General features: G+C 35.9%; 1 protein-coding gene across 1 annotated transcript; it reads left to right on the top strand.

Moving 5' to 3' along the window:
- Positions 1-1,182: 1,182 nt before the first annotated feature.
- Positions 1,183-3,624, top strand: sostdc1b (sclerostin domain containing 1b). The gene is made up of 2 exons (XM_060897590.1): positions 1,183-1,417; positions 2,632-3,624. Exons 1-2 carry the CDS (start codon positions 1,216-1,218, stop codon positions 3,015-3,017), a joined length of 588 nt encoding a protein of 195 aa, XP_060753573.1. The 5' UTR covers positions 1,183-1,215; the 3' UTR covers positions 3,018-3,624.
- Positions 3,625-11,994: the final 8,370 nt, after the last annotated feature.

Below are 11,994 nucleotides of genomic sequence, written 5' to 3'. Positions count from 1 at the left end.
ACAAAATGTATTGCAAGAATAATTAAATGAATTATTAGGTGCTTGTCACAGTGGGAAATGAGCAGAACAGAGGTGATCTTCTCAGACTTTCCCATGCTTGGTACTGTTGAATACATCCTAAGGCATTTCTGCTGATTTGTGTAGAGCTCTTCACCTTCAGCTGAATGCTTTGTTCCTCATCTCATCTTATCCCAAGAGATCAGATCACCCTCTAGGCCAGAGAGGGTCTGTGTAATGTTCTCTTGTCATGTTGCATGTCAGTATGCTCATAACTCATAGTAAGTGCTGTAACCAGTCTGTCTCTCATGGGAGATTATCTCTTCCTGCTCTGTCTTCACTTCTCAATTTATCAAAGTCAAAAAGCACAAAAGAACTATCTCAGATATCTGCTTTTCAGATAAAGAAATTAGCAAATGCCACCTCATATCATATGGCTTTTATATTCTGCTTTTCAAGCCTAAGGGTGGAACATTCAGAGATTGAGACAAAGCTTACTACTGTATAGTATATTCTGACATTTTTTTTTATTTGAAATATTCCCCAATCAATTTTAGCTTCCAAAATATTTGGCCCTGTTCACAGGATTCTGCTGATTTTCAATTTATGAAGAGTGATAAAGAATATGCTCAACAAGTAGGCTTGCATTGTCTTTACTGGATAAACACACAATAAAAAAGTTCATATTGATTGCATGTTGGAATACTTTAAAGTTGTGTTGTGTTCAATATTTACAACCATGACTGTGTTGGAATTACATCAATTAAAATTCAGAATAAATATTTTCTGAATAACAAAATTAATTAATGGTTAAAAGTTTTAGAAATACTTTGCAGAACTGATTCATATGTATAGTTATAATAGTTTCAGAAAATAATCAAATTTAAACAACGAGCACCTTTTCTAATTTTCAGTCTTCTTTCACATTATGCAAGTCCATGGTGATGACAACAAAAATTGAATAGTGAAACCACAGGAATCTGCTCAGATGTGCATGGTGTAGGCTTTCCAGCTTGAACATGACTACATTATCAGCACCTACCAGCAATGCAAGCGCACACCCATTTCTTACAACCCACATTTGCCAGGCATGTGCTGTTGGCTGAAGGCGGGGAGGGATAAGTATAAAACCATTTAACCATATGAGCAACAGGTAATATCACCTCACTCATGCAATGATTAAAGCCTCACTGAGCACTGGAAGCCTACTGGTGTTATATGCGCTTGAACATGCGTTTTTACTGGCTGATGACTGTCTTATGTGCTCTGCTGAAGGGCTGTTATGGAGTTCAGAATGGTGCCACAGAACTGTCGGATGGCATCGTGCCCTCTTCGCTCCAGGAATCTCAAACCAATGGCTCTGTATCTGTGAACGAAGCGCGCGGTGGCGGAAGACGCGCAGAAAACACAGCGCAAAGAGGTGCGTAGCGCAGTCTTCAGTCTGCACAACATAATACTGTATGTCATCGTTGTTTTCTGGTTAAAAGGATGCATTAATGCTCATGCATCTTATACATCTTCAGTAACCAATGTGGAGTGTTAAAGAAATGCGCACCGCAGCTCTTTACACTGAAAACAAGATTATACACCAAATATAAGATTTTTAAACACATTTCTAGACATTTTTCGAAATAATTTCAAGCTTAGATGTCTTGGCAGATCGACAGATAAATATTGTGCTAATATTCTATAAATAAATGTCAATATATGTAAATATATATTCATATAGACAACATTTAAAACCTGAAATTTGGAAAAAAGTAATTGTATCAATAATCTTACATTTGGTTTATAGTAAAATTCTAATATTACTAGATCTATGTGATTATATTCAAGACATTATGTAGTGTATGATTTTCTTACAAATATAAGCATTAAAATAAGTTCTCTTTAAGATCTAAGTATTTTTAATTGAACAAATGAATTTTCTAAGTGAAAATATCTTGAATATGGTCAAATTATTAAATAATATCTGTTAATTATCTAAATTATCTAATGTTAGTCTTTGTAAAATTAAATTATTAAATTGAAATAAATGTTCTGCCAATACAATAAGACAAATCTAACTTTAAAATCAGGTTAAAAGTATCTGCAAATTGCTTTAATAATGATGTGTTGATTAATGATGAATGTGTTTTATTGCAATCCTGTATATGTAGATTTTGTTTAAATAATTGTGAAACCCCTGAATGTTTTCATATGCATCAGTGATTTACAAGAAATCTTGTAAGCATGTTCAGAAATAAAGATACCATTTTCACTTGTCACTGGGGTGATACCAGCTTTTAAATATTTTGTGTGTATATTTTACTTGGAACCCTTTATAAAGGACAGTGATAACTCAAGGGTTTAAGGCTCTGGGTTATTGCTTGGAAGGTCAGGGTTCAAGCCCCAGCACTTCCACTGTTGGGCAATTGAGCAAGGCCTTTTTCCCTCTCTGCTCCAGGGCCACTGCATCATGGCTGATTGTGCACTGTCACCCACCATCCTACCCTGAGATATGCCAAGAAAAGTATTTCACTCTGCTGTATTTTATATATATAGGGTTTGTAAACTTTATTTCTGACACAGGGTTCAGCCTGCAGTATCGCTGCAGTCTCTACATCTTTGAATATAACTGCTTGTTCTTTACAGAGCAAAATCAGTTGGGCTGCAGAGAGCTGCGCTCTACCAAGTACATATCAGACGGTCAGTGCACCAGCCTGAAGGCAGTGAATGAGCTGGTGTGTGCTGGTGAGTGTCTGCCTGCTCACCTGCTACCCAACTGGATTGGAGGAGGATACTGGGCACGGCGGGATGTGTCTGAGTGGAGGTGCGTGAATGAGCATGTACGCACGCAGCGTGTCAAGCTCTGGTGCCGTGATGGAAGTACACGCACGTACAAGATTGCTGCCGTGACGTCCTGCACTTGTAAGCGCTACACACGACAACACAATGAGTCAGAGCTGAAACCTTCATCTAAGAAGTACACCTCGAAGAAAAGCCGTGGAGCAAATACAGAGGCTCAAAGCATGGTTTAGTTCATTCTTAGCTGAAAAGGCCACTGTCAGCATTTTCTAACCTCACATCACCTTTCTGTACTGGAAAGCCACAGATTTTCAAAAACACTGACTCATGATAAGATATTGAACTTGTAATAGGATCTCTTAATGATGTCTGCATTTTCTAGTCTGTTTGCAATTAAACAGCAACTCTCTTTCAAAGCCATACATTTAACAGTTTTTCATTAAATAGAAATTATATTGATAACACTTTGGAAGGAGGTTTTTACATTATTTTCTTCAAGTCAAGTCAAGAAGCTTTTATTGTCATTTCAACCATATATACAGTAGCTGCTGCAGTACATAGTGAAATGAGACATTTCTCCAGGATCATGGAGAAACGTTGTCTCATATCACTGTGTACTTCAACCAGCTCTTCTGAAATAACGTGAGAAAGAGCAGCAGATTAATCTCATATAAACCTCATTTAAACCCCGAAGCAATGTTAACTTTGGGTATTAATGAAATGAAAACATTTTTAATCGGAGAAATTAAGCTTCACGTGTGAAGATATTAAGACTTCATTCACTGGCACAATATTTTGCAATGTTCTGTTTAATGTTTTTAAAATAACCTATATACCCTTTTATATAACCATTGTTGGCAAAATATTTGCTTTGGGTGCAATAAATCTGGTAACTTCTTTCTCATGGTTTTTGTCAATAATTTTGCACCCAGCAGCCATAAGTTGGTGTTCCAAGGGTGGATTTGCAAAAGATGAATTAGTCAAAAAGAAACCTTATGACTCATTCTTATGAGGGGCTACCCTCAGCCCAAGGCATAGCAGCTTCTCTTTGTGGTAACATGTTACTGAACAGTTGTTTTTATTCTTGGCCCTTTCATTCCACATTTTTAAAAGCAACACTGCTTTGCAATTACACAGTACCTACCCCCCGGCCTCTGTTTTGAGTAGCTCATCAAGAGTTTTCCATTGACTATAGACAGCAGTGTAGTGACACTGAGCACAAAACATTTTGGGTGGAGATGAAATAAGTTCAGTATGAATAAAATATGGGAAAGAAAATAAAGTCTGGTCTTGCCTAAATGATTTCTTCACCTGTTTACCTACAAGAACAGCAAACCTACAGTATTTACTATGTTATAATGGAGGTTTAAGGGCAGGTGTGATGCAGTCAATAAAGATTTCTATTAATAATTTTTGTAAAATACTCCCATGAATATATCAGCCAATTGTATGTTTGCAAAGGTAATTTAAACTCGAATCAGTTAATACTTTCAGAGATGGGGATAGTTACTCAGAGGGAAGAGTTTGTGGTGTGCAGTAAGATGGCACATGAAGTAGAATTGCTCAGTTCACAGTTCAGTCCTGAGCTCAGGTTATTGACTGTGTGAGTTTGTTCTGTTCTTCTTCTGGGTTTTCTGGTTTTCTCCCTGCTCCAAAAATTTACAGATGCCTTTATCCAGATCGACTTACATAAGACAATAAGTGTGTGTCATGTGCAGTATTCGCAGGATAGACTCTGGTTCTTCTATGACCCTGACTGGGATAAAGTGGTTATTGAACATGAATGAAAATAATTTGCAGTTGCATGCTCACAAAGTAGTCACTGTAGCTCAAAGTAAGAACTTCCACTCAGTTCTGCCTGATGGCACATGGAATTAACTTTTTTGTTCCAGAGTTTAAAAGAAATAAGTCTACGCACAGCTTTGCTTATACATTCTCTCATGATCGTTTCCTTCCAGTTGACTTTACTGGGACTTATAGTATAATGGTTGTAAATTTGAGTAAGCATTATATTCAAATAATTATCATTATACCATTAGGCCTGTATTAACCCCCACACACACACACACACACACACACACACACACACACACACACACACACACACACACACACACACCTCTTTCTGTTCTTTTCTTCTTAAAGATCTTTGTGATAATCTTTAAGGCTTTATGTATCACATTTAAGTTCATCAGTTCATTATCTCCCTTTTTCTAATTTTAGTTCATATGTATTTTTCCATTACATGTCTCTCATAACAACCACAATCAGCCACAATCTCTTAAAGCTCCAGGTGAAGCCACACACAGAGAGAATTCATTCTTTCAGTTTGTAACTCCCTCTGTCAGTGTCAGGTCATGTCAGTATACTCTCACTCTCTCTCTCTCTCTCTCTCTCTCTCTCTCTCTCTTTCCATCTTTCCTTTGGCTAAAGTACAGAAAGCTTCACACCAGTGAGTAAAAACCTCAGGATTGGGAGTAGGAGTCATACCCACTTGTCACTTGCTGGCAGATGGCATGGACATGATGGATGGATATGAGATCACGATTTTAAGTATTCTCAAAAACACATCCATAAAAAAAAAAAAAAAAAAAAAAAAAAGAACTAATAATAATAATAATAATAATATTCTGATCCAGGAAGATTTTAATCTCATGATTGTCAACTGCCATGTTACAGATTGTCAAGCATGCAAAAAAGAAGCTGCTGTAAATAATTTAATTTTAAGCACAATCATTTCCAGGGCTGAGTCATTTTTGTTTTTTAAGTCTTTTATTTTGCAGCTAAAAGAGTTGCATTTAAGTGGGAATTTAAAACATATTCAGAACTATGTTTCCTCTCATCAAGCTATGCCTTGCATGGCTAGTGAACTTTAACACTGAAGAGAACAAATATAAATCCTCCCGTCAGCAGGCGTGGACTGAAGAATGATTTAAGAGTCTGCATGTGGTAACAATCCCCCAGTAATGATGCATAATTAATCATGCTATAATCTTCAGCTATTACTAGGCATTAGGCCAGACCAGAATCTCATCGAGCCAAGTGCTACTATATTTCTAATCTTGCTTTCACAACCTCCATGAAGCTCTGACTAAACCTTCTTATCCTGGCCAGAAAGGACTATTTGTGTCACTGTATGATTTTAAATGTAAATGCTTTTGCAAGTTGAAAACAAATACAGTATATTACTAATGTTTTCACATGGGATGCTGTTCTTCTGGATATGTTTGGAACAAATCCTGTATAGTAAATTACTGTACATTATACCATTTACTTTATTTGAACCCTATCAGTCAAGGTTCACCTAAAAGAAATGCAAACATTTATACAAAATGTCAATGGATTTTCATGAATAACAAATTTTTCTTTTTTCTGAAAATGCACATTCAAACCATTCTGAATAAATTTACACCAAGTAAGTATACGATTCAAATATGTTATAACTAACAAACAGAAACAAAGTCTAGTACTCCAGTAAAAAATGAACTGCATGTACATCCGTTCTTGTTGTTTCGGTTAATATGACAGAATAGAAATACACTGTATATTCACATCAATTCTACACAATAATTGTCCACTTTGTGTAGCATACAGTTGTTTTAGGGAGACATTTGTGTCCCAGAATGGGACAGTCTCCTTTTTTTACCATTACTTTGCATCCACAGCACCAATGCTACTACATGCTGGGAAAATAGTCAAAGGTGGAGAAAACAGTAGTAAGTCAAACACTAGTATTATCGTCTCCCCATGATGAGCATCAACAAACTGCCATCTGATAGTTATATGACAACAAAATTATATTTATTAACAATTAAACAGGATTTGGTTTTGGAATCTACTTCCTCATCTCCTAAACTTGAGAATGGGGAAAGATGATAAACTTGATGTAGCTGTGATTTTACTTGGCTCCCGAATTAAGGTTATTGGTTGACAAATTTTTAAATATGTTCGAAGAAAAACTATTTAATTAATTACTATGATTACTATTTCTGAAAAAAAAACAACAACACTCTAGCATTTCAGAACATAAGGAGCTGACAATGAAAACTGATACCTGAATAACATTAAAGGAGAGGTGTATTAGTTAGTACATTAAATATTTTTGTATACTAATCCCCACAAAATAAAGACTTTCCATGTAGATTGTACTCTTCGTAGCTATAACATGTAGCGGATATATACTTTTGTGTATGGGGTAGAGCAATCTGACTGTCTGAATCTGACTTCATGTATTCCTGACTACTAATACCATTGCAATATACTTCAGGATAATGTTATTTTGACAGTTTGTAAGTATTTTAGTCTCAGCACTTCTGATGTGTGCTAACATCTTAATGCGAGTAACATATTTCATGTGGTTTGACCACTGATCGCAAGCTGCTAATGTAATCTTTAACATATGTGACTAACAATAGATTTTTACATGTACAGTGCAGTACAGACAGAATAAAGATATGGTATTTGTGCAGAAATGTAAATAAGTCTCAATTATTTGGCTTTCATCTAAGTCAGATGCATCTGGTCACTACTTAAGCCTGATAAATTCTTTAAGAGGTGTTAAAGGCTACATTTTCACTGATCTTCAGTACTGCACATTATTGCATTATGCATCTTGCACGCACACACACGCACACACACGCACACACACACACACACACACACACACACACACACACACACACACACACACACACACACACACACACACACACACACAGGACCAATTTGCTGAGAGGGATATTTAATACAGGAAGAGGAAATGTGGTTTAAATGACAAATAGTGCTATTTGTTCATCATTGAAGATTATGTGTCAGAGCTGAAGGTGTGCAATGTGTAAACACCTGACACTAATCCTTTAATTCTGATCTCGTGTTTGGTAGCATCAGATTTCTCTGCATCACACTGTGAGTCACACTTTATAAATAAGAATGCTTTTAATTACATTTCTGGTGTACATACTCTACACTTAATTTAAGTCACAAGCTTCGAATTATTTTTACTTCAAGGAAGTACTGGGCCCATGCGTCAGTTTAGTAAGAAAACACAGTGTGGTGCTCTATTATAGAAAACACAGTGTGGTGCACTAATATAGAAAACACAGTGTGGTGCACTAATATAGAAAACACAGTGTGGTGCACTATTATAGAAAACACAGTGTGGTGCACTATTATAGAAAACACAGTGTGGTGCACTAATATAGAAATCACAGTGTGGTGCACTATTATAGAAAAACAATACAACAATGCAAAGTTACTGTTTATTGACTTCCTATAACAACACATCTCAATGCTTTATTCCTCTTATACCACAGCATAATAATGAAATAATTCTAATTAGCATTTAAGAGACAAGTTGGTTTCTTTATCACTTATATTATAGTAGCTAATAGTTCTTCGCTCTTCGCAAACAATTTTTTCTCTCTCTTGACGTTAATAAAACACAAACTGGAGCTTTTCATGTTACTCAGAAAGTACTAAAACTTTCCTGTGGTAGAAAACATTACCAGCTCAGCAAAGTGCTGACACCTGAGACATTTCCTTACAGAAGCTGCGACCATTTCAGTGATTAAATGTTTTTATTTTTGAAATAACAAAATTCATGTTTCTGCATCAGTGCATTATTAGTTCTAGCTGATATAGATTGTCTGCCACAGGGATTAATGCAAATTAAAGTGTGACATGAGGTAAAGTTGTCATTTTGCTTAATTCACAAAGACAAGTAGCATCTTGCATGCTTAAACAGTCAGACGAAGCTTGAGGCTGTTTAGATACAATGAATGATATTAACCAAAGTACATTAGTGTAATTATGCATTTTGCAGTTAAACCAGACTCAGAAATGACATACTGTACAGAGTTTGTACATTAGTAGTGCACACTTTTATTCATATTTGATGATGCAGTTCTGGTTTTTATCACATGTTCTCACTCAGAAAAGCAAAACAGAGCCACATTCGATCGATACATAGATAGAAAGTTCACTTTCATCATCTCATTACAATAACATAATGTTAAAATGAAACAGAAAAGTGGAATGCAAGGCTAAAGTAATAAGTAGCTTTAAAAAAAGGTTATTTTTAGCAAGTCCTCTTAGCAAAAGAATTTGGAACCGACTCCCTATCCATTATATTTTATATCTACTGCCCGCTAAAGGGGAAGCCTGCCTCATATACATAGTCCCAAAATATTGAAAATTGTTGTTGTGAGTATAATGGAATGTTAAAATTAAAATGTACACAAAAATGATGTAGTGAATATAGTGATTGTATTCAGTACAGATACCCACCTACATACCTTCTGGTTCTAGGTTATGATTTCCTGTGCATAGTTATAATGTTAAGTTCATATGTTGTTCCTGTATAACATTTTTAGATTTACATATAAATTTGCATTTATGTTTCATGTAATTTTGTGAGAAGATCTTCTCCCTTGTACTCCATATTTTATCACGGCCTTTGGAAACAGTACTGTATATGTTGTTCCTTTGTAATAAACTAACTAAATAAATAAATAAATCTGAGCAATTTGGCCAGAGCAGTGGCCAATCTTGAGACTCGATATAATACAGCATTAATGTTTTTTAATCATTCATTACTTCTGTGCTTTTCACATCACCATGGATACAGTCTACTGCTACATGATGATGAGAGAGTTTAATATAAAACAGCCCTTCATGTTTTCAACAGCATGCAAGTGATGACGTCTACTGATTGTGGGTGTTGAAATAAAGAAAAGACATGTGGGCTTACAGACACAGGTGCTGAAATCTTCATGAATGTCACCCATCATGAATCTCTGAGAATAATGGAAAATGATGAATAGTCGAAATCTGTGCCAGACCTCTGCCACCGTACGCCTATAATAAGACATCTCCATTAAGAAATTGCAAAGCCGCAGGATAACTCAGGCATGATTCATTTGAACTCATACATTTATCAGTATACACAGTAAAACTTTCATCTGCTATTTTGCCCAAAATGTAAAGCCTGATAGTTCCTCTTTTCGGGATATTTTCTATAGTCAAAAAACATACAATGTCACTCAGATGCAGAACCACCCCATATACATAGACCTTAGTGGATATTGTTTGCAATGTGCAGTAGAACATAATTAACTCTGGCTACAGTCTGATGTAGTGTATCTCTCAACTAACAAGCATGGATCCAATAATAGAAATCACAACAGGATTGTTGTTTAAACGCCCAGTTTGATCTGATTAACAGTCACTCACAATTAATTCAGCCGTCAGGCAAATCAAATCAGTGCGATGAAAAGACTGTCTGTTTCCATTTGTGATTAGAGTAATTATGCACATCTCTTGGCAACTGAAATCCATTAAGCACAAACATTAGGTATTTATTTTCATGCACATGCAGCAACAAGTGTGTAAAGTCAATGTTATGGAATTACATATCGTATAGTTAATAAACTTTAATAAATCAAACTTTACTCTTTATTCAGCTTAAATAAGTGCTTTATCGTGGACAGGGTCCTGAGATAATCCTGGGAACATTGAGCATGAGGTGTGAAAATGCCCTGGACAAAATTGCAATCCATTGCAGAGCACCATGAACACAAACACACACACACGCACACACACACACATGCGCGCGCATGTACACACATGCATTCACACACTTGTTCACACATTAAGGGTGATTTTGGGAGATGGCAAAAAAAACAAACAGATGCACCTGAAGGAAACCTGTATAGACTGGGACAGCAACTGACCATGGGCCATGTGTGCCCAAGTACAGTGCAGCCATCTGTAGTAAGGTAGGGAAGATGAATAAAAATAATGAAATATGTTTCTAGGTGAACTTTTGTACCTTACATACTTCTTAAACTTATTTGTTTGCTGAAAGATATCGTAGCTTCTGCTTTACAAATTGGGAATAAGAAACTAATACAATTAAGAAAGGGAAATACATATTTAGTAATATATATATAAGCATATATAAATATATAATATATATTTATATATGCTTTCAAATAATGCATTCAAGCCAGGTGCTTGTGGATTTATCCACGAATTGTTTCATCTCTTCTATAAACAACTTTAAGACTGAAAAGCAGTCTTTATACCACAGTAATCAAAGAAGAATATGATATAAGTAAAAACACAGAATGTCTGATTTGAGAGGGTGAATCATACACTGTATACAAAAGAAGAAATATAAGGAGAGAATGTCTGCGAGAGCAAGAGAGAGAGAGAGAGAGAGAGAGAGAGAGAGAGAGAGAGAGAGAGAGAGAGAGAGAGAGAGACAGAGAGGTTGCAGACAAATAGAAAGAGCAGTCACTGTTATTTATATTGTTATTACACTAGAATGACTCTTTGCAATATTTGAGTAACATTTTGCGGCATCTATTTTTTCCACTCCATTTTTTCCACTAGATGGTGCTCTTTACACATGCTGCTAAAGTTCTTAATATGTGTTTAGTGAGCTGTGATAGAAAATACTTTCTAACAAAAGACTTCATATATAGAAACATGTGTGTGTTAATAATGTTAAACAGAACATTGCTGTACTGTGTAGCTTAAATACAGCTGACCGTGTTACCTGTTCAACTTTAATTTCTTCCTAATTGCTATTAAATTGCTTAGGAAATTGATGGGAAAATCAATCGTCTCAAATCATATATGAACCAGATAAATAACTAGCTATCCAGGCATACTAATTTGACTCGCCTAATGTAATATTAAAAACACAACACATACAACTTCTCAACTACAAATGAAATTAAAACACTACCGATAGTCGTCTGAAATTATATCAGATTGCAGGAATGGTGACTAAAAAAGCAACCTGAAATTAGAACTGAAAAACAAAATAAAAATTTTCCCCAGCACCTAAGGAAAATCAAATCGAAACTACAGCAGAAAAATGCACTTAACTAAAACCTCAGGAAACGTTTCATTAGAGTAAAATACAGCCTACACTGCGCTAGAAGTATCCTTCCAACCTTCAAATAAAGTTGTGTAGCCCAGTCTGTATTTGCCTGGTACTCCATGCAGCACTGCCTGTGAAGCGGCTCTTCCCACTATGATGACCTTGCAATGATGGATGTCTCATATGAGCTGTCCGGCAGAATGCCTGCTTCACCGCAGACGTCTGGTGAAGGGAAGCATGCCATAAATCCAAAGCCAAGGCTTCCACATGGGTTCGTGCCATCAGCAAAGAACAGTGCAGCAATGCTAGGTTAAAATGCC

The sequence above is a fragment of the Tachysurus vachellii genome, chromosome 21 (assembly GCF_030014155.1).
Source record: "Tachysurus vachellii isolate PV-2020 chromosome 21, HZAU_Pvac_v1, whole genome shotgun sequence".
Classification (NCBI taxonomy): domain Eukaryota; kingdom Metazoa; phylum Chordata; class Actinopteri; order Siluriformes; family Bagridae; genus Tachysurus; species Tachysurus vachellii.
The sequence above is the reverse complement of the archived record's forward strand: the minus strand, read 5'-3'. Positions and strand labels throughout refer to the sequence as shown.